The 24,592-nt window shown below is 39.0% G+C and overlaps 1 protein-coding gene across 1 annotated transcript in view; it reads right to left on the reverse strand.

Moving 5' to 3' along the window:
- The window catches only part of BZW2 (basic leucine zipper and W2 domains 2), a gene marked incomplete at its 3' end in the record, with an annotated part of 36,443 nt that extends 15,802 nt beyond the window's left edge, over nt 1-20,641 (reverse strand). Inside the window, exons 1-5 of the mRNA XM_082015539.1 lie at nt 20,212-20,641; nt 13,353-13,529; nt 11,985-12,088; nt 10,170-10,235; nt 3,690-3,825 (exon numbers count right to left, since the gene is read on the reverse strand). Of these exons, the coding sequence (XP_081871665.1) occupies nt 3,690-3,825; nt 10,170-10,235; nt 11,985-12,088; nt 13,353-13,529; nt 20,212-20,269 (541 nt within the window). The 5' untranslated portion in view covers nt 20,270-20,641. The remainder of the gene's footprint in view (nt 1-3,689; nt 3,826-10,169; nt 10,236-11,984; nt 12,089-13,352; nt 13,530-20,211) is intronic.
- Between the last annotated feature and the right edge of the window lie 3,951 nt (nt 20,642-24,592).

Genomic DNA, 24,592 nt, shown 5'->3' on the forward strand with positions numbered 1-24,592 from the left:
AGTTAGGAAATGAAGGCACAAAATAATGAAGGATAGTCAGGAAGAAGAACTGAAAAAACATCTCTTCAAAGGGATTTTTAGCAAGTCCTGGAACAGGTTTAAGTAACTTTGCAACTTCAAGGTAACTGATTGTACCCCATCCTCCTAGAAGGCGTTTAGAAGCTTGCAGGACCAGGCACAAATACTACTTTAAGTGGAAAAATTCCTTTCTCAAGGCACAACATAGTATTTTGTGCATTAGATAAAATGAACTCTAGCTCTGCTAGCTCTGGCTTTCCCAGGGAAGACAGGAAACCATTAGCCCCACACCTCCTGTTTCCTACAGCAGCACCACCATGGCTCTGCTCTGGCTTCTCAGCTGCAAGCAGCAACTGCAGGGAGCTGAAGGAAGCTGAAAGGTCTCAGAGATGGAGACCCAGCTCATCCTTGAAGAAGGTCCCCTGTAGGCCACTTATGTGTCCCAGTACAACACTCATATCAACATTTACAGTGCTGTTGAGGCTGGTGATAATGACAATGGTATAGTATGCTACAGACTAAAAAATTACAATTTTCTGTTTCACCTCCAAACAGCCCTGAAGTTCTGAGAGCTAGATGGGGCCTACTGGTAGGAAGCAGCTTCATCATTCTTAGACACTTTATAGATAGATATCCATTCTTTTTATTTCTAAGATACATTGACTAAATGAGTCATCAAAGAACAGATTATTCCCACAGCAGTGTGAACTTCATTAACATTCATTACAGATCTTCACTGTTACGACAGCTTTGGCAACCTTATTTGACGAGATTAGTTTTAAGGCATGAGCCTTAGAGAAGTGCTACATAGAACCATGGATGCACACTGCCACGCCAAGAGAAGCCTACAAATACTACTTTGGGCTTGTTTTATGTGTTGTACAGCAGGTTCCAAGTTAAACCAGCATCATGCAGTGATCCTAAATATTGTAGATTGACTAGTCAAGATTGACAAAGCCTGGTCAACCTACAGGGGACCTAGGTGTAACTACCACCTGTAATTTCTGAACCTGCAAATACAGTTTAGCATATCCAACATATGTGTTGGAACATATGCTTATGTGTTGAATACCAAAATTGAATGGAATGGTTTCTGTCACCAAGCACTGTCCCAATACCCATGTCCTAAACCCTTTTTCAAGTTTTAGCTTAAAACAAGTTTTATGCCAGTACAATATTAGAGGGAGGTTGTTCTAGGCTTTCGCTACCCACATATGTTTTCAAACTTACTACTAATTTACAGCCCAAATTTATCACTGGCCAGTTCCTATACTATTCATGTGCTGCCACTGTCTTCTCCTTTAAACAGCTCTTCTCTTCTTCTGGTTTTTTTCCCCTATTTGCAGAAAGTAACTTGAGCAATTCACATTTTACTGATTAACCGTGTTAGCTGTTCATCGCATTTGCACTTTTTTCAGCATGGGTGACAAGAAGGGTACACTTAACCCTGATGAGATTCCACCACTGCCTAGACCTTTCTGTCTCTGCTAGAAGTAAGTTAGCCATCACCAAAAGACATTTTTTTCCATCTATACATCACAGTAAAAGTAATGAAAACACTGAAAAAGGGTACTCCTAAAATGAATTAGGTATTTGCCCTCAAACTTGACAGATCTCCTGTCCACACAATCTGCCCTTATCTCACTTTCAGCCAGTTCTTTGCTAGTGTTACAATTCCCATGCTGACCAACAACTCCTGCAGCTCACCTAATTGTTTCCTCATGTATTTTAACCTCATCTGCCTGCAGCATTGTTTTTTGTAAATCAAAGAAAGTATCAAGTTTATTCTTATGTGAACTACCTGTTTTAAGTCTTGCTTTTTCCTGTTTTTCAGTTATCTTCACATCTTTAATTATTCTTCCATAAAAGATCTATTCCAGAACACTGATTGAACAATCTTTTCCTCAGGTGGTACCAGTACATTTTTAGCATATATAAACCAGGAACCGAAAGTATACATAAGCTTCTGACAAAAGTTTGGGGCTCTTAGAATCATAAGTTCATAATGCAAATGGAATTTGTTCTAGGATTTGGACAAAGCAATTATATTCTTAAAATGTTAAATTTGAAATACAACAAATTACTTGAGTTTTAAAAATGTGAGGTTTCAGATGCCTCTTGTCTTCCCATAACTAGAAACAGACTTTGATCTAAAAAAATTGTAGGCAATCACTCTAAGACATGGATTAGTGCTTTTGTTTGAATTTTCTCCTAGTTTAATTCTGATTCCAGAAGCTGCGGGTGATGACAGAGCAAAGCTGCAGCTGTGGCTTTTCTTTCTGCAGCATTTAGAAAACAAATGTAATGGTTAGCACGCTGTAAATGAGAACATGGAAGTTAGAATACTTTTTTTTTTTAATGAATGCTAGAATACATTTTAGCTAATATATAGCGCTTTAACAAAACCCAAAAGATTTTATGAAAACTGTTCAACACCAACAGTGCATTTGCAGTTATTCTAGGTAGTCAGTAACTGGCAGAGAAAGGCACAGTTGAGCAAGCATTTGGAAAATCAGGACTCCAAGGTAGATGGCTATAAATAAATAAAACCCTCCAAAAAAAAGGAAAAAGTCCTATCAAAAAGGCATTATACCCTAAGACTGAAAGAACAGTTATTCATCAGATGGTCCATGGAAAGTGTATTGATCACTACTGGTACGAAGGCAAAACGAGGGTTTGAAGTGGTTTTTTTTCTTCTGCAATATCCAGTCAGCCTGCATGTACTCTCTGTCCCACTTCACCCTCACGTGCACAAGACATTGGCAACGCTTGAAAAAATGCTAGTAGACATACCTCAGGAACAGATGTTATACTTCACACTTTTACAGTATCACAATAATTCATATATTCTACAGTTTTGCACATATGAATAACTTCCAAAAAACTTAAATCCTTTGGTTTTGGTTGGGGTTTTTTTTGCTTTTTGTTGCTTTTTTCTATGTGTGACTGCCCTCTTATTAGATTTCACAAAGTATGTTGGCCATTGCTGTCTGTACATGCTTCTGCTTTAAAATACTGATTTCTCTTGTACATGTTGTGGTTCAACGCAGCAGGGAGCTAAAACAACCACACAGCCATGCGCTCACCCTGCCCCCCCACCCCGCAGTGGGATGGGGGAGAGAATTGGGAAAAAAAGGTAGAACTTGTGGGTTGGGATGAAGGCAGTTTAATAGGACAGGGCGAAAAAACATTCTAATTATAATGATAAAAGAATATACAAAACAAGTGATGCACAGCACAATTGCTCACCACCCGCTGACCGATGCCCAGTTCGTTCCCGAGCCGCGGCACCTTCCCGGCCAACTCCCCCAATTTTTTACTGACATCGTATGGCATGGAATGTCCCTTGGGCAATTGGGGTCGGCTGTCCCTGCTGTGCCCCCTCCCAGCTTCCCGCGCACCCCCAGCCTCCTTGCTGGCAGCCCAGTGTGAGAGGCTGAGCAGTCCTCGACTGCTTAGCAACAACTAAAAACACCAGTATGGTATCAATATTATCTTCAAATAAATCCAAAATACACCACTATACCAGCAGCCATCAGGAAGAAAATTAACTCGCTCCCAGCTGAAACCAGGACAGTACAGTTACAGGCTTCCAACATATAAAATAAGTTGCAATAAAATACATCTCCTATTAAAGCTAACATAAGAAAAAAGATAATATAGAAAATTACCTTCTTTGACTATATTGTCAGTGAAGAGGCTTGTTAAAATTGTAGCAGGAAGAGTCCCGTTGGCTAACAGGATGCCAGAAAGCATTGCCAGCTTTGTCTGTTCTGTCTCAGTAAAGGCTTTAAGAAACAGCAGAAGCTGTGGGTCAGACAAAAAAAAAAAAAAAAAAAAAGAAAAGGAATAAAAAGATATATTTGAGCCATAGGCAATGATAAGAGGTAGAGATGAATATTATGAACCAGCTTCTTATTTCTCAAGAAGTCCCACTATAATTAATAGCAATCATGTAAAAATCTGTCCTGAAGCATGGCAGTGCCATTTCACCGATCGCTTGTAACTTCACTTTCCGTAAGGATGCAAACATGTGGAATACACCCTTACTCAGGGAGACAAGGCCTGTCTTCTCCAAATATACATACATATGTGTAAAAATAAAAGTGCTTGTTAAAGGCTTAAGACCCACAGAAATTACAGGGTCACAGGTTTTCTCATTTCAACAGGCTGACTGGAGCCTGCCCATTCACATCTTCCATCTTCGGACTAAGCCCTACACACAGTTGCAGCTCATTTTCTAGCTTACAAAAACTGTTACTCATGCAAACAATAAAAGGATGAGAAAGTTTCCTGTTTTCCTTTTGGGGAAGGGAACACAGCACAATTACAACAGATTTTCTATTGGCTAAAATAAGAAATATCTTTCAAGTTCAGACGTTCTTGATAAAGGTGACAAAGAAGAGACAGGAACAAAAGCTGCTTTAAGACCTCGCCATTCCCACTACTACAAGAGGGAAGAAATAGCTTGAGAAAAAAATTACAAATGTCACCATCTTAAGTGCTCGAAGATCTGAACTACATATTTACCTCTTAAAAGTTTAAAAATGGCAATTCTATTTTAAATATCTTAATTTCATATGTTAAAATTAGTAACTTGAAAGCGAATTGATGAAGTACCTTACACCTCTTTGGCTTTACATCAGGAAAAAAGTTGTGCAAAATGAGATTTTGTCAAGAAAACATTACTGTTAACAGTAATGCTATTAACATGTCATTAGCAATTGTAATATGGGTGATTGGGAAAAGGAGGCTAGACAGCAAAGGGCAGCTTCATTCATTGCAAAAAGCTGCTGAGTCCATCAGAAGCTGGCTTACAAATTTACTGTTGCCACAAAAAAAAAGAAAAAAAAAGGAAAAGAAAAAAAAAAGACTGCAGACATCCATTTCTGGAGTTAAAAAGGAATACTCATTCCATGCTTCAGCTACCAGTGCTTTATTCAGCTACCTTCTGCTGTCATGACACCCTTTTTCCTTCTCCAAATGAGCAATAGATGGAATCAAAGTAGAACAGCTCATTCTGATGGAAAATTCCCACATGGTTTCTAAATTAAGGGTATATCTTAATTACCAAATCCTACCCATACAAAGGGACAGAATATCACACGTGCCCCTGTGCTTGTTTGTTACCATGGTCAGTGAGAGCTCTTCTCCAAGATATCTAAGCAGCTTATCGTTAACTGTAAAGCTTTATGAATATAGTGATATTTTAACATTCTGGATAACTAATGAAGTAAATTATTAAAACTCATGCAGTGTTTTATCAACAGCTCTGCTCTGTATCAGTGAACAGAACTGAAAAAAACCTCATTCATACGGTAGTACTTACATAACAACGTCAGCTTTAAATTACAGATTACACAGGCCTGAATGATTCAGCCACAGACAAATCATTTGGGTTTTTTTAGGGGGCTTCAGCCAAATGATTGCAACATGCAGTTTTAGCTTACAAAACTGTAAAATCTCAAGGTGTAATTTTATTTCAGCAAACTCTGACTCACAACCAAAAAATGTATGAAAATTTGGAATGCAGATGAATGGAACTATTATTTCTAAACATACGGATGAGAAACAAGTGGTGTGCTATATTTCCAAATGCAGCAATTAACTGGTATATATAATGGTGCAGGGTAAAGAAACTCCAGGGCCACATTTAATGGCAAAACTGAAAACATTTTTACAGAATTTCAATATAAGCCTAAGTGTAAAATGGAGGCCTGGGGATTTAACGCTTTCTTTATACAAGCTTTATCAACAATACTGTACCAAAATGAGATCTGCACAAGAAAAAAATTGGAATTAGACCTTTTGCTCTTTACGGTAAGCGCTGAGACTGTTAACAAAGAGGAAACAACTTTAGATTTCTGTGTAGCTCACTTTTTTTCTTTCTGCTCCCATATAAGCAACAGATGAGGATTTTCATTAGAAAGTGGTCACACTGACTACTTTAACATGACAGACCAGGTTCTGATATACTTCTGAGCTGTAACCTCCATTGGGTTTTGTCAGTAATGACGAGATCATGAACAGTTATGCCCATTCATGTCGGATTTGAGTCATGACAGCAGGAGATCCAGCTGCAAAGCCAGAGTTATGCAGTCCAAGGTGGAGAAGGATTCTAAGAGAAAGACATCCAAACATTTATCAACTCTAGTTTTGAGAAATCTATATTTGTTCCAATGTTTTGGAAGGTCTGAAATCATGTATCTATGAAAGTTCACAGCCTCATCCTCTCCCCCTTCTGCTGAAACATCCTTCTGGCAAGTCTCTCAGCATGAGTCTGAAATGTTCTTGAATTGTACCCCACTGCAGTATGTTTTGAGCAGGAACCTCATCTTCTAGACATCTCTCACTACTTGAAGTGCTGTTAGTGCTATTAGCATAATTTTTGGTTTACTAATATTTTTTAAAAGCAGCTCAAATAAACTTATACATGTAATTTTCTGCTGTTCAAGGATATTATTCTATACTTTCAAGCCATTGTGAAACATAGTCAAATTTAGAGGGAGACTGGATGACAGGAAGAATCAAAACCTTTAAGAAACCCACTTAAAAACCACCAAAAAGAACAAAATGTTCAGTTCAAAGCAGTTGTTTCACATTTTTATTGCTGATTACTTTAAGAGCTCTTCTTTGACTATCATGATTACAAACCTCATCAGGGAATTCACAAAATGTCCAAGTCACTTCAGGATAGTACCAAACCACCCACAGAAAGTTCTCCAAGCTGATGCTTCCCTGCTGTTAGCCAAGCACTGGCATTACTGCTTTTGTTACAGATGGAGGCTGATTCCAGGCATAAAATGTGCAGTTCTGGCTCAGAATTTTGTATTTTTATCATAGCTGTAAGAACTCCCACCTATTTAAGTGGGAGTTCAGAATGCCTAATAAGTATAAGACCAGACCTATTACGCTGTTGCATGATATTTTTATCTTTAAGTAGACAAAAGTCTTTTAGGCACAAATTCTGCGCATAGAAGATATGCACAAGTAAACACATGCACACAACATTAAAAAGCATACAAGAAAAAAGTGCTTCTGCTCTCTTCTTGCAATTTGGAAACATTAGTAGTGAAAATGGAGGAGTTTTATCCACACAAGGAGTCTGGTGTCTTTTTATATCTTCACTATCTGAAGTGGCCTGTTGCTTTAGCATCTGACAGTTTGTGACATCTGTAGACAGCACTGAATTGTCAGCAATTGAGAAGGCAGCTACCATAACAGATACCTGCTGACTGATTCTTGCCTTTCATTTAGCTGACTTAAAGCATCTCTGTTTACTCCCCATTTGATCTCAGAATATTATTTTCCTCTTATTTCATAATTCCCAGCTTGACTTAGGGTTCTTTCATTAGGAAAATAGGAGCACAAACACAGGACCTCATAACATTTCCCAGTACTTCAGATGTCCTCATGTGACTCAGTAATATTTACCACTGTTAAGACCAAAAATATACTTATCTCTATTCTACTCCAATTTTGACAATAAAAAACCTATATAGAATGCTACCTAAACATGCAAACACACTATATATACAGCTAATACTGCATTCTTCATCCACTGACTGGAACAGAAATACATATGTAAGAAAGATGAACACAAATTTGGAACCGAGAATTTTACTGGAATTATTGCAAAATGTTGTCATAGGTCTACGCCAGTACACTGGACAGTGCTCATATGAACTTAAGCTGCCTATATCAAAAAACTGCAGGTGAACAATGCACTTAAACATCTTTGTCTCCTGTTGAAATCGCTTACACAAAATAATTTAGATGTAAAAATTTAGATGTATGGTTTGCTTATGTCACTAGAAGAAAGAGTAACTGGCAATTATAGGGGGAGAGAGTGAGGAAATAAATCATCTGGAAGCTAAAAGCAGACAAAAAATGAAAAGATGCTGGTAAATAATAATGTCCTAAAGACAAAATTATGAACTAGAGGATAAAGCAAATACTTGTACAAATACAGCCATTTAAGAGAATCTCTCTTGAAAGAGAAGTCCAACTGACACCATCTCCTCCTTTAGGGTGAAATTGCTGGTATTGCCTTGTTTGGTTTTTTTTTAGCATGACTTTTTCTGTGATGAGCTACTTTTCCCCCAAGTGCTCTGGCTACCTAATGAATCTAACAGAAAAAACACCTTCATTGCTGGGACAGTGACCCATGAAACAACATCAAGGAGTCGCTCTCTTGCTTTTCTAAACATTGACTAACTGCAGTAGTCCTTGAACTACTAAATCTTGCAGAAACACCTTCCAGAAATACTAATGTTTCTATCCTCTGACCCTCTATAAGCAGCTACTCTCACACAAGTTATGGCACACAGTGACTAAAGCATTAAATAGTTAAAAACCCAGCAGGCTCATCAGTGAGAAGACAGTCACTTGGTGGGTTCATACAAGCGAGGTGAGGGAGAAGATAAGCAAAAGGCATCTATGAATAGTCCTCAAGGTTTCTAAGGCAATGACAGCACATGTGTGATACACAGGCCCAGACCTTCACAACCACCTTCCCGGTTTCCAATTTTCAGATAAACTGCATTAACTGAGGAAGAGAGCGCACCCGGCACCCATACCGAAAGGCCAGGTCCCCAGGAGCCACAGCAAGATTCGCAGAGCGCAGGGCTAAGCGTGGTGATGGAAAAGTTACCCCCTGGGCTACGATCACTATGCAAACTTAATCTCATGGTGTAATTACACGATGTAATCTGGCACTGAAAGCTATACAAAAAGAATGTACATAAAATTGACATTTGCAGTCTGCAAGGTGAACAAGCCCACTCTGACCCCGTGCTGCCACAGCTAGGATGCCTCAGATGGCTGTACCGCACTGTCACACTGTACTGCAAATTACCACTTTCTCTCGAGCTAGCGTATGGCTAACCTTCAGATGAGAGCCACTTGCTCCTCAACTGGAGAGTCAAATTAGATATAACCATTGCCTCATCTTGTTACTAAGCGCGCAAAGTGAATGCTTAGAAACTTACAGGATTCAAACCCAAGCAAGTTACAGAAGAGAGAGGAGGCGGCTTGAATTGACATGGCATTTGCTTAATATGCTGAACACTCTCTGAAACTTGAATGCTATGAGTCAGCGCTTCTCATGTCAATGATTATAGTAATTAACAGTAAGAACATTACATTTGTGTGGGGATAGAGGTAAATTTAGGTCTTCAGAATGATGTATTGAGCAATCAGCATCAGTTAATAGGCATGCTGGCCACAAGTGCAAAAATAATTTCCTATATGAGCAAGAATGTATAAATCAGAGCCAAATTTATTCAGACACAAGAGGTGGTGGTGAGGCATCATGCTCCAGACTTATCCTCACTCGACCTTTGCAGCAATTCTTCTTATGTTTAAATAATGTGGAAACACACTTTCACTTTTAACATGTTGTTTTAGTCACAGGACAGGTTTTGCCATTATCACCATGCCTGTCAACTTAAAGCACAACACAGTGTTTGCTACTTATTCAGGCCATTAGAAAAAGATATTTACATCTGTTACTAGGAAGGCAAAATAAATCTGTATTTTGTTTCTCAAAAATTTCTACCCAGGTTTCTCCCGTCTCCTTAGAATTCAGTATCACAAAGCAAAACAACATCCACAAATATCCACTACAGTGTAACAGGCAAATCCTGAGCACTCTGCCGGTGGTGATGACTTTCTCTTGCACACATCAATGGCCTCAAATACAAAAAACTTGTGGTTAGCAGTCATTCCACAATGCAGGAGTAGTTTAATACTCATACATCAAGTGACATTCTGCACAGCAGATTTGCATTTATTCTATGGGGAAAAAAAAACCAGACAGCTATTCTATTAGCAGGACAGGACAGTTCTTGTCGTTAAGAACTATATCCCAAAGCATATCTAAGTTCTACACAGAAATGCCTGAGATAAGAAGATGAGCTTGGTCAAAGCAACCAAAGGAAGGATTAATTCAGAATTCCTCTACATCGTGTGGCCAGCAGTATTCCCACAGAGCTAAATTTGCAGACAAAAGCTGCCAGCTGTAGATTCCACCCTCTTTTCCAGTAAAGCTAAATAAAATATGTAACAGTGCCGCAGTTGTACATATACAATTATATTAGACATAAGGTAAAAAGCATTAACGCTTAAGAGAAGACTGCCACCAACATTACCTTTTTGATTTCATCTTCAAATGCTTTCTCCAGATATTTGTATCTCCTGATAAGTTTATTGAAGACCTAAAGATAAACACAGATTAACTTTAAAAATGTGACAATTGCAGCCAACCTTCTTTACAAAAAAGGCAAGGGGAAACAAGACTGCCACTACTGAATCCATAAGGAGTATCTTTGACTAATCCGTGATATGACAATTTTTTCTTTTTATTATCTCCACAGCAGGAAAGAAAAAGTAGGAAGTACTGCTGGCTTCTTATACTCTAATATTCCACTGCACAGTTTTCCTTTAGACATTGTTTCCAGGAAATAAGCAGCCAGCAGAATGGTAGTCATCTGTTGCATTGTCTGTCTCATGGCAGACCGTGAAACATCCTTCTGTAAGTTTGTTCACAAGTGGAAAAATACAAGTTTTGCAATTCTTGCTTCATAGAGCAATGTTTCAATCAGATAATATACTATCGTCTTTTTTGCATTTCTCAACATTTTATTCCTATTCTACTTTTCACCCTATCCATAGATCAAAAGCAGGGGAAAGGAGGAGGAGAAGGAGGTTCATTCTGCAACCTTCCCCTGGTAGTGCAGCTCTCTGGGGAAGCTGTCAGGTGTAAGCCCATGGAGCGAGGCAGTCAGGTAGCACTGCTGGGCATCTTCAGTAGATGTCAAATCAAGTAACACAAATGCTTACAACAAAACACACGACTGCCAGGGACAGAGGAAGAATATTTGACAACGCTTTTACAACAAGTATGTTCCTGGAAACACTTGTTCTCCAGTTTTCACCATTTTTTCCCATCATGCAACCAGATTATGAAAGCAGAAGCAGCACAGGTGCAGGGCGCATTCAGAGGGACAGATAAGAAATTAAATAAACAAATCACTGCTCTCACTACCGTACAAAGGGCACAAAACATATGACTCACTGTCACAGGTAAAAAGGTTTATACGGGGAACAGATGACATTGTTGTCAGGCTGGATGGTGGTGGGGGGAGAAATTAAAGTTTAAATTCACTTTTCAGAGAATGTAAAATGCATTCAAACATCCTAAATGGTAGTATTTTGGCTCAGAACAAGCAAAAATCAAGTAGTGACCATGCTGAGAGGCAGACACACACAGAATTCTAATAAAATAACGCATAAAATAAGGTGTAAGATGAAAATGTAAGCTAGCATCTTGTTTTCCAAACAAAATTTTGTATATTTTTTATAAGTCCCTGTAAATGACAGAAGTACACTTCATAAGCGAATAATCTGCTAAAATAGCAACGCTAGCGATGGTCTTTTTTCTTGAAGACTTTTCAATCTGAACTGTTTGCATGACTAAAACCACAAAAAATAGACACACTACTGGTTCATTTGGGAGTCACAGTAAGAAATTACCTAGAAGATAAGGAAGCTTCAAACACTATTTTCGCCTAGCTCCACTTTTTCAGAATACAGTAAGAGCTCTATATCCCATGATGCATGAAAAAAACTGAAGAGGTCTATGAAAGGATATATCTCTTCAGGCATTAGCTACAAAATGTTGACTTATTTAGTTGGATTCTGGTTTGCAATGCAGAGAAACCAACAGTAGACTGAAATAAGTAAGACTGTTTTCTGTAAAAGAAAGCATTGTCAGCTCTGATCAGATTATCTTAAACATCCTATTTTCTTATCTAAAATGTGTAAATTAGGGCAGATTACTGGTTAACTGAATTTTCAATTGCCCTGTAACTAGCCTATTGCAACCAAGAGAGTCTGCAGATGGTCCACTGTAATCTCTTTTGATACATAAACAGAAAACAGTAATCAACAACGCCTTTAGTGACCTGAGCATAATTTCGGATGGCATCATGATCTTCATCTGCAAAAAATACACAGTGGCTGGTCATCTTGGTCTTGTCATTGTCATCTATGCGTGTGCCTCCAGGCGCTGAAAGAAAAAAATAAAAAAAATAAAGGCAAGAAACAATGTCTCACTTTAGAGAATGTTCTATAATTATAAGATTTAGTAAGTCTAATAAAACTTAGGTTAGTATCACTAATCACTAATATAATGATACAGTGTATGTACATATAAAATACTATCACTAATCACTAGTAACTAATTACGTTATGATTAATGTAATCACTAAAGGCAAGAGTAAGAGCTAGCAGGGCAGACTGGGGAAACAGAAATACAGCTTTGTGAGGCTGTGGTGGCACCTGACAGAAGGGACAGCTGGCCAATACGCTGCACCTTAGACCACACAGACCTCACAGGACAGAGATCCAGGTCACACTAAGGAATCTTAGCTGTTTTTGAAAGCACCGAGTGTGATTCAGTAACTATGGGTTGGAGCACAAGCCTTGCAGATATTTTAACTACTACTTTAAACACCACAATAATGTAAATCCTTTCCAAAGAGAAATGTATTAGCTCTCTGTTACTAATTTGAGGACTTGGAGCATCTCCCTAACTCCTCTAATGCTTACCAGGCCCATATAAACATTCAAAACACTGCTGCAAAAGTTTTCTCCTGGCTTATTTTGTCAAGAGCTTTTTTCCTAGATATTTCCATTGGCTTTTGTTTCCTGCAATACCTCAAGTCTTACAAAAACGTCTCTTCTTCTCAACATACCAAAGAGCAGGAAGCAGGAATCAAACCAGCATGACCAGCAGAAAGAGCCAATTTATTCAAAATAGAAAGGAAGGCAAAAGGCATGTCTTCACCCATGTGATACCTGGGAGAAATGCCCCATGAATATCCACTAAGCACTCCTCGTTATCCTTCGCTTCCCCTCTTACCTAGCCTTTGTTGCAATGTCCACAAAGCAAGCTTTGCAAGAGCTAATAACCTGGAGTGCTGTATTACACCTTCTCATGCTAATAAATTCCTCTGTTTCCCCTAGTTAGCACCTTTCTTATTTTCTTTGCTGTTGCATTTATATGCTGTTTGAGCTCAGACTGAAGGCTTCTCAGAGTAGTATCCATTTTTGTGGTATTTGCAGAATGCCTCACACAATCAAGTCCCTAGGTATTACTGCACTACAAACAATAAACAATTCTATGATACGAGATCCAAAAAGCATCTAGATAACTGAAATCATAATGCAGTGTATAATTTCCACTTTGTAAGGGAAGACAGCAAAGACAGGTATCTTAAAAGAAGGAAGGCTGATCCTCAAAATTCTGCATCAGGTACACTGCAGTTTACCTAGCATGCTGCCAGCTACCAAAATATCAAAGAGTGTGTCAGCATAGCGGCGATAATCAAGCCGTGAACCAGTTGCATCCAGAAACTTGGCTATAGCCTCCAGGTCACTCCCAGCTTCATTGAGGCCTTGGACAATTGTATCCCTGAAGACTGTGGGTTCAAATTTCTCCTTTTCATCTGGAACAAAGGAGGAGAGAGTGTCAGTCTGAAACTTTCTGTTTAAAATCCCCTATCAGTCAGCAATTGAAATGACCATGGCACCTAAACATATTCTTCGTGTTCTGGTCAATGCACCCAAAGTTTGTTTGTTTGGCTTCTATTGCCTCTGGAAACTGTGCAGTGTTTACCTTTGCTTTCCCCTCCTCCTCATCCCCCCCAAAACACCCAAACACCTACAAACATACAGGAATAAATAAAAGGGAGGAAAAGCAACTATTGAAATTGTTTTCAAATTGCATACTCTTGCTTCTCTTGTTGGAAGATATTATGCATTGCTAAATCTGATTGCAGAATAAAGGGTATGTCAGTTGTTACGTGTGACAATCTCACTGTAGGAACACTCCATTTTTCATTTCTTGGTATTTTTCTGTAACTGTGGTCACATATGTAACATTTTCAAAAAGGCAAGCCTTCAGGAAAAGAGGACATCAAGGTATTCGTAAAAATACTTTTTGTGTAAACATTTAGGACGCTGCCACATGGCATAACCGAGAATTTACCTTTCATATTCACAGACCAAAGCAGTGCTAGGAACACAGAAATGCAGCACTCTCATCGCATTTTCTACAGTTGTCCCTGGCTGAACTCAGTTAAGGTACAACATTAGCCACAACAGATGTAACTGCAACCTCCAGATAAAGCTAGGTAGATTCCCCCATACCTCCTGCTGCTTTTGCTTGCAGGCTGTTAACAGCTTACCACAGACACTTGAAGTTTCTTAGCCAAGCAAGCCCTGACTTTGTACAAGGTCACATACAAAATGCTTGGTACCGTCAAAATAACTCTGGACTTCAGAAACACAACTGCGACTTGTTCTGTGACACTCAAAAAACAGAACTAGTTTGTTATCACCTGTTGACACAAATGCTGATACAAGTTCTTTAAAAAACCTGCATGTATTATATGCAGAAGATAAATCCAGGGATTTTAGTTACTAAGACAAATAAGGATTGGTAAAATTCCTGTCTAAACATATACAGTCTGAAACATGCCAGCTGCAACCCTCACAGGCTTTTTGGGAGAAGAGGTTCTTCCTTTTCTAAAGCGTCTTCGTCCTCTCAAGTGTGGACTTTACATACCCTCTGGCTGCAGGTTTTCTTTCTCTGCAACTCATAGTGCAGCTTTTTATCCCAAATATTAACCAAAAGACCTTGGTTTCCAATAGCCTTCCTTCCTCTAATGTCTTTCATCCAGCCACATTAGCCTTATAGCAATTAAATAACTATTTTATACACAATGCCTACTTTTATCAGCTTTAATATCTCTAATACATAAACATTTCTCTTTCTTCTTGTTCCCCTGCATGTACCTGGGGTGCACTCATTCTACCACCTTCAGAGCATCACTTGCACATTCTCCCCCTCTTCCAATGCATTCCCTTCCTCCGTAACAAGCGTACCCGGGAAGCACAAGCAGTCCCTCCCACTCAGCGTCCCCGGCCACTGGGAAGCTCAGGGGTCTAGTCGACCCGTCCTTCCAAGCAGCCTGGCAGCACGCAGCCAAGAGCAGCTCCAGGGCTGTCTGTCAAGTGCTCAGCAGCACCAGAAAAAGAGGCATCATCGTATGTTCCAGAACCCCCCTGCTACCCCCAGCTTTTAGTGGCTTGTTGACTCTATTACCTAGCTCCAAGTGGGGTGCTGCCCCATCCCCCAAAGCTGACCTCCTCAGGCCAAAGCTGAGGGTTACTCAACTCCGTGGATGCCCATACACATACAGCACTATGATGGTGTTCATCGCTCATGCAACCACCTCTTCGAACCCCAGCTCGTCCTGAGGCGATGCACACAGTCACAGTGCCAACCTAGCTTCTCCCCTAGCACGCTCTCGTCATCCAATAAACTACTCAGTATGGTCCCTCTCTGAACTGCAAGCGACATCTTCCCAGGCTTTTACTTCACCCCAGACCTTGGAGATATTCAGGCTCTCAGTTGCGTTACCTCAACTTTCAGCTGTGATGAAGATCTGCAGTCTGCTGTTTGAATAACCATCTCTCATATCTGCAGGGCATGCCCGTGGTGGACAAACCAGAGAGGGTCGAGTGGGGAAAACGAAGAACTGTGTCTTTGCTCTGGGGAAATGCATACAGAGAAGCATGCTAGTGGAATCCCATGTGAGCTATCAGACCAGTTACCAAATGCTCAGTTGCAGCTTTCTTCCAACTTGAAGTACTAAAACAGCCCCAAACAAGCAACAAACCAACAAACTCACAAACAAGCCTTTTACTGAAGTAAGTATAAGTACTTCAGTATGTGTACTTCAGGCAGTTTTATTTGCGCACAAGAAACCCAGCTCCACCCATAAACGAGTATCTGAGTACAATTATTCTCTTTTGGGTTACCAAATAAGTATATACTATTTGCAGTGGGAAAAAAAATGCTTGATGACTCATTAACCAGTAATACGAGATTCTGTCTTAAAAGACGAGTTAAAAAAATAATTCTATTTTACTTAACTGTATTTTGTCTAAAAATTTAAGATGTTCACGTCTAAAATGAAAGGCATTATATGCTTGCTATTATGGGTACATAGTGCTCAGTATGAACACAAACACCATGATTAATATTTCTTAGCTATTTTGAAGAGATTCTTCTCCTGCCTCCGAAGTCCTCATCTCATCTGGAGTACCCTACTGTTTTCTTGTCTATCACAGTCTAAAAATTCACACAGGAAGAGGAGGTAAACTCATTGCATGAAAAATTATTTATAATTTTATTGAAACATTTTCCTACCAAGCCAACATACTGAAGAGGAATATGCTGATGTAGTACAACAGGGTGACTAAGAAGCCGTCATCAAGAAGTGGTGACAGTACGTTGAGCTGTCAAGCACATAATTACTAAACAAGCACAGTTTCAATCACGAGCTCGCGGAGGCAGGTGTAGCTTGCAGATGTGACGCATACAATATGCAATGCAGCAGTGCTATACACAGCTTTTCATTTTCATCATGTTCCTGGATCTGCATATCCTTTCTTTTGCTTCTAAGGAAATCACAAAGTACATGTATACTTCCTTCCTTAAGAATTAATCTTTACTCTTAAAAGAAGGCCCACAGCTATATTTCTGTGGAAGAAAAATGAGATGCCCTCTTTGTCCGCCCTTCTGACTTCACGTTAAAAAATTCATAAATCTTTATGTTAACATAACAATGTTAACATTGACTTTTTACTAGGTAATTTTCATTCTGCAAGTAGTATGTGTTGTTCAGCTTAGCTTCTTTTTACGCTGCCGTTTACCTTTTTGCACCAGATTTTTAGCAGGTAACAATTCTATGTTATCTATACCATGGGAACAAACTTGGGTCGCAAGTATTGCCTGTCATCTTACTTTAAACAATATGCACCATTTGTTCCTGTTAATGCTTCAGGAAGCTTTTCGTCCCACAGGTATTTGTCAACTGTCTGGATATGTAAATTTTCCTTATTTCCTACTAGCATTTTTCCTACTCCCGTTTCCTCCTCTTCCATCTCAGAAGACACAGAGACATCAATTTGCATACATGCAAGTACAGTGCAGTCAATCCAATCCACATCCCACATATCACAGAATCATTAAGGTTGGAAAAGACCTTTAAGATCATCAAGTCCAACCGTTAACCCAACAGCACCATGCCCCAAGATATCTGCACCACAAGCACAAATCCTGGCCAGATGCCAACTTCTGCTGATCCTCATCAAAAAAACAGTATTCAACAGGTTACAGAGATTACACTAAGAACTAACCAAACTACTTTTTTTTTTCCCCCCCCCAGATTGCTAAAAACTTCATATGGAACTGTGAGATGCTTCCTTCCCTCAGAGGGTTCTTCCTTTTACATCATCATTTTTCTTCCTTCAAATCTTTTAAAGTTATTTTAATGCCTGCCACTATTTATACTGGAGGAAAGGTTTATACCTTTTATTAAGTCAACTGATAGAACTGGAAGGAGTGGGATTTACAAGCTCATCCTTCATAGTCCTCTTTCAAAAATATTTTAGACACTAAGCACACTTTCAAACTTTAAAGAATAAAAATACCACCTTCCTCTTTTGCTCTCTGAAAGCTCAAAAATTGTTTGCATTCAGAGATCAGTGGCAGTCATAGAATTCACATGGACAATTATTTTTATTAGACAGCTGGCTGCCGTGGTACACTTCACTGTCTCCTCAGATGGCAGTGTTCCTGGAAGCTGCAGAAGAAGAGAGAGAGTATTGCAAGACAAATCAACTGGTAAGAACTGGCAGTCATCTCTCAACCAGCTCATTGCCCCCAGCATTTGTGCGTTTCAGACCCCATTACCTGCCTGCCTGTTACACACAACAGAATAGTCTCTGATGACTGAAATGCCACATTCAACCACAACCACTGCATTCTCTCCTACCTGGGTGAAATTTCATGACTCCCTGATATACTGAAAGTCAGGAGAAAAAATCTAATAATATCTTCTAGTCTAAGTCGAAGATGTAACGGTCTGTGACACTGCTATGATACAAAAAGAAAGAGTATACAGAAACAGAAGGGAATAAACATGCTAGGAAGCCATTTCTCTTCCTGCAGCCTCCTGCTTCCAGAAAGAAAACAAGTATCTACAATTTTCTAAGTAAGTTCCTCAAATATTAAGGCAACCAGGATCCCACCATATTTGAAGAAGAAATTTTACACTTTAAGCACATAAAGAGGTGTTTGCACGGTAAGATTTCTATATTAAAGCCACTTAATATCCCAAATCCCATTTAAGTAATCTCTCAAAAAAAACCCCAAAACCATCCCCCCAAGTCTTCTTCTTCTTCCATTGAGTCAATGAGCATCTATTGCCACTTCAAATCACTGTAATGGAAATTCAAGAGATAGGCACAGAATTACAAATAAAAGCTCTTTATTTATTCTAATTATTACTTGTATTAAATAGGATTCAAAGGCCAAATACATTGCAAAACAGGGACTGAAAATAAAGTCTTTATGAGAGAGAGAATGTTTTCTAAGACAAGTTTAGCACATAACATATGTACCAGAATTGACTGACCTAGACTGAATAATACATTGGATCAAGCCAGCAATAAGCATATCTGATTGCTTTTACTGGTTGATCTAACAGGTATTTCTTTAGGGATTGTTAATTCCAACCCTCTAGCTACATCTATGCTGTTGCTAGTTAATGCAGCATACAGCTACTGCACAATGTTCTGGACCATGCTGCTAGAAAGTTAATCCCATTAATTACTGGTGCATCACAACATTTACTTACAAAAAGTATAGGTCCCTTTTTTAATTAGTTATACCTACAAACCAACAAAAACCCAAAAATTTGTATGTGCATCATGGAAAGGACATTTTCCATTTACGAGACTGCACTGGTCAAACTAACTGAGGAAGTGATGTGGGCAAGAGAGGAAAGACAAGAGAAAGCTGGCACTGCTTTTTAACACAACTGAAAACAAACTATTTTGCAGTTCTCATCCAAGCTTCGTGATCATCCTAGATCTTAAGACAGTCACTCAGCTCTTCAGATTCATGACAGAATTTGTGATTTTCTGAAAAAGGTTACAAACTCTTTTTGTTTCTCTCATCCACACTGAGAAAATGTTCTTATTTACATTTTCTGCCACAAGATGTTAAGACCAGGCATTAGTTTTTGAAGAGAAACAGGAAAGTCAAGATGGAAAAAGTCTGTTAAAATGACAGACAGGAACCCCACCTGTGCGTGCTATAATAATCTGCTATTGCAACAGCAAAAAATCTAAGCCTTCTTTTCACAAACCAGACTTCTTTTTTTCCCCGAAAAAAATAATTACATATATTTTTGTGCTCTGCCTCAAAGTGTTGGGCATTCATCTCAGACACCTAAACCATGACAAATGAACTCTGAGTGCAGTATGAGCAAGCATTAGCGGATAACACTCGCTGTACAGAATACCTGGATGATCAGTGTAATTACTACCACTCAGCTTTCTTTAAAAATTGATGCAATATTGTACATAAGGAAAGAGAGTGTTGGTCATGTTTGCAGAAAATCATTATCACAATAAGTAAAATGGGACTTAGGCAATGCTAATTGTTTTATTTTAACAATTAAAAAACCAAACTACACTAACACAGCAGAAATAAATACTTGTGAAAAAGGAGCTTTCTAACCCCTACTGTTACAGAAAGCAGGGCCAACAATATGATCTGATCATCACATTGGAGAAGGAAGGTGAGAGAACCCTTTTTAGATGTGAAATGTTCATTAATAAAGATGGCACTGATTTGAGTCAAAGAAATAAAAACAAAAATCAAAACAAAAAAGCCAGATTTTCTTTACACAGCCTTTAAATAAAAGCTCATATTTTGCTTTCTTAGTTGAAACGGACATTTTAAGAAATACCTGAAACAAACATCTGATAAGTTTTCTTCCTCTTATGTAAATACACTATAAACCCGGTTAGAATCTAATTTTTTAACTGAGGCTTCTGTAAGACTTAATAGTTAATAAACTAAGATATATAGAGAAAATAATAAAATTCATAGAGCTTAGTTAAAAATAACATCTGCAGTCTTAACATGGCCAAAGAGAAGGGGAGAAAAACCTTAATCCTATTGAGCTTTCAGTTATTCCACGTGTCCTATTTCTAATCATTTTAACAAAGAGGAAAATAAAGTTAAAAAAATGTAATGTAACCTACCCCTCTTCCTAGTTTTGAACCGCTGGCCTGTTAGCACTGGCTTCTGATTCTTATTCATAAAATTTCTGGAGAAAAAAAAAAAAAAGAGAAAAATATATTTTTACTGTGGCATTTACAGACAACAGCTTAATGTAAAGGCACAATAACATTCAGTGTAGTAAAATCCCAACATGTGAAGGGGAAAGAAAGTTCTTGACGTATACTTAAAGAATAATTCACAATATCTTGAAGACGGAGAGCACTGTGATCCAAGAATAACTTTGATGAGATATGCTTCTCTCAAAACCTGGCTCTTAGTATCCCTATAAAAAACTGTGAAAGTTCAAACCCAAACAGGAAGGTGATGGAGCCTCTGCCCTTACTGCCGGGGCAAGGCTACAGTGGCACTGCCCACACAGCTGATCAGGATGCTCAGGGGCACAGAAGCCACTAGGAGACAGGACTGGGAACGAACCCAACGGGGCTCCTTCATCACGCAATTGGACTCCCAGGGCTAATGCCATCGTTATGAAGAAATGACTGCGGTCTAACCACGAAGACCGTATCTGAACAATCAAATCCCTCTCAAATGTTTCTCCCAAGCATCACTGTATCTTAGGAAGTTTTAGTTCCTAAAACCCTTTATGTGTTGTAAAAATAGTAAGAGATAACCAACCCCTCATCAATTTTGTGCATAAATACATAATTAGGGACCTACATGGCACATCATATAGCAACAACAGTAAAAAAATATTTGGCTTATATTACTTCAGATTTTAACAGTGAATCTCAACACGCAACGCTAAAAATTTGGGAAGTGATCATATATTAATGCCATTTTATCTATAGAAAACAAAACTATTTTTCAGCTTTGGATATAATTAGTTTAATCACATGAGATGCAGCTTGCGCAATGAGCGGCTAAACCGACAGCTGAATGCAAACAGAGACGAATACAAGGAAGCTTTGCAGCACATGGCAATGGTCACGGGTCATCCCGCTGTCCTGCCAACAGCGAGTGCCAGTGCTGGGACTTACAAGCCACCTATTTCATACCCCACAGGTCATTAGGTCACTGTTACATTTGATTTGCTCATCGAGAATTAAGCCTTACCATGCAAGAAGCTTTGTCCTTTGGGCATGTTCTTCTAATACGTTTACTTTTACAAAAATTTGTATTTCTTCACTGCGGACTGCAGGTCTAGTTTAAAAGCACATACATTTGCCAACACTTCTTCCTACCATGAGCAAAGAGAAATTGAAGCTCCATGGTTTGAAAGATGCCATCAATCACAATGTTACCATCCAAATAATGCTCTTTTTAGCCCGAAAGTTAATTTAACAGCTCTTTTAACAATGCTCCAGCTATACAATGTGTTCCCATTCGCCACACTACCTCTTCTAGTTGCAGCATCACTAGCTGTCCACTTGTGCAGCATTTCAAATGTTTAACTTGGCAAACCACTGCTTTCTAGCCAAGGTCTACCATTTATCCGCAGTCAAAAACTGCCCACATGCACTGAAAATAGCCAGTAAAGTTCAGAGTCAAGACTGGTTTTGCTTCCTGCAAGTCATAAAAAATACAAAGACGCAACAGGCAGTTAAACTGAGAGGTTTACATTCGTCGCTGAGATTCAAAGCTATGGTTTTAACAGACCAAGGAGCATTTCAAAACAACTGTAACACTAAACTTCTGGAAAAATGATTTGCCCATCTGCAAAGAGAGTTAAAAATGGCAAACCATGGTATCACGGGATCTTTTGGAAGTGCTGTAGGATCCAAGCCTCCATTCACAATAGAGCTCAAAAGTCTCTTTCCCCACTTAGCTGTCTCAGTGGCAGAGGCAGAGGAGGTACCAGGTATTTGTGATTGTTTTTATGCTTGGCCTGATACCTTATACCTTGTTCTGGGTCTAAAAATGTTCATTGCAATAGATTGCAGGAGGAGCCCATAAGGTTTGGAAAGAAAGTGTCAAGCAAGCCATGGAGCAGGTAAGAATTAATCCTCTTGTCACAGCTCTTTCAGAGCACCAACATGCTATTGGGCTGGGATCAACACTGCCCGCTTCTGTAATAAATCCCTTGCGGCAATGAAATGAATGACACTTGACCTTCAACCTAGCTATACTGGTACGGTTTCCCTGTTGCTATAAAAGATATAAATGCACATGCTGAATTTCTAGCACTAGATTTCTCCTTTCCTTTGATGCAGTGTCTTTTTAAACTGCGAGAAGAGTTGCACGCACCTGAAGCTTGACTATTGGATTTTAAAACTGTTCCCTGTGAATATAAAATATGCCCTTTAAGACAGCTGGCAGCAAGTTTAAAAAAACAGCTAAAGTAACTTGCAGCAGATTTCATGACTAGAGGTTCAGTGCAACAGAGGAGACTCTTGAATAGTTAATTACTAGGAACACAGGATCTGCCGCCTTCTATATTTAGCTTTAAATGCACTGTGCTCTAGTCTGCACGAGTGACGGTCAGGCTTTATAAGGCACTCCCTCAAACCCTGGCCCAAGAACAACACAGGCACTTTCATCAAGAAACTGCAGCATAAGCCTGAGGAAAACCAACCCAGTGATCTATATGACAATAGCCCAGGATTTATCTATACTACAAATGACACCAGGTACTGCAAATGAGATTTTAAAGTGCTGTTGCCACCACAACAGGTACCTGGGTGATAGTTTAAAATTTACAAAAATAAATACAATGCAAAAACTTAATCAAGAACACACCACCTCCAACACAGAAGTGATGGCTGAAGGTTGTAAATTCAGGGCGGCAGCATATAAATTTGCACAGTACATTTGATTGCACTGCAGTGCAGCCTGCCTCTCGGGTGTCATGCAGCTATGAAGCCTTGAAATCATAAAAGACTTTGAACTATTACATATATTATCCATTTTGAAAGGTACAGGATCTGAGTAGGTCAAAGTCAACAGCAAATTTTGAAATGCCAGCTAGAGAAGTCATAACGGTTCTCAGAGAAGAAAAGATCTTAAGGATGGGCATGGGTAAGAAACAAATAGCCTCAAAAAGAAAACCCAAACCACCAGACAAACTTATATCTTGCAGCCCAACATCCTCCAGGATTCATACAAATTGCCAACAGGAAGGAGAGTAAGAGATGTGGAAATTATAGCTCCTTAGCACAGTCCTTTCACAGACTCCACGCTTCTACAGAGGGTGGGAGAGGCTCAGCAGTAGATGCTTTACTCTTGATTCTCCCTTTATGATCCAGAAAACCTCTTGTAGAAGACTCCCGTGTTTGAATTCCATACCCAAATACTTTGTATTTTATAAGCAGGTAAGTCAGAAGCTGGGCTGACTCAAGCGAGAGATGTCAGACAGCAGTACAGAACCAGGGACCACACTCCAGAATGGGCTCATTTTCCATAAAAAACTCAAAATGTCTAAGCCTGCTGATAACTAACTTGCAGCTACAAGATTCTTCAGAAAAATAAAAAAAAAAAGCATGACTTAAAACAGTTTCCTAAATTCCACTCCCACTCTTGTTAACATACTTCTACAAAACAGATTCATACTTCAAAAATACGTAGGTTGTTGAGTTGGTACATTCTCCTGAAACTGCTTGAAGTCCAGAAGTTCAGCTTTCTCTACAGTTGCTTCTCATTTATATGCTAAAAACCCTAAACAATTAAAATAAAACTGAGGGACATCTGGAGTTGTAGATATCTAGACATATATGGTATAGCAGTTTCTGTAATCAACCAACCCTTCTCACACAACTAATAAAAACTTTAATAAATAAAATCAGAATTAATAAAATTCATTTATAAAACCAGCAACAGATAAGTAAAAGTTACTTCAGAGTTTTAGCAAGCTTGAACTTGCTTAACAAGTTAGAAAAATGCAGTCTTTTATCCATACCACAGGGAAATTCTTATGATGATTAACTCCTAAATTATTGAAAGACTTGATAAGGCTGAAGTTTCTACCAAGCTAAAACACTGGAAACATTTGTTCTTGGAAACATATTGCTCAAATTGAAAAAAAAAATTAAAAAAAAATACTGAAAACCTTTATCCAAACCAATACTATTTTTCTAAGCATCATTGTACACTTTTTTTTTAAACGACATCTCAGAATCATCTGAGACTCCTCAAACATTAGCATGCTCACAATGAATTCAGAACAGTTGCTTCACAGCAGCAAAACTTCACTGCCCTAGTTATGGAGGGAGGGAAATCAATGCCAGACAACATCAAAAAAAGAACAACCGTTCAATAAAACTCCCTACCAAGATATAATGACTCTATGTACACAGGGTGCTGTAACAGCGGGCGAGGGAGCCCACAGGGGCAGGCGGCGACACTTTGGGCAGTCCACGGGTGGAGTGGGCTCCAGCGGCACTGCTCCACAGGATGCTGCTGCAGGGA

The sequence above is a fragment of the Phaethon aethereus genome, assembly GCF_964289735.1.
Source record: "Phaethon aethereus genome assembly, chromosome: 2".
Classification (NCBI taxonomy): Eukaryota; Metazoa; Chordata; class Aves; order Phaethontiformes; family Phaethontidae; genus Phaethon; species Phaethon aethereus.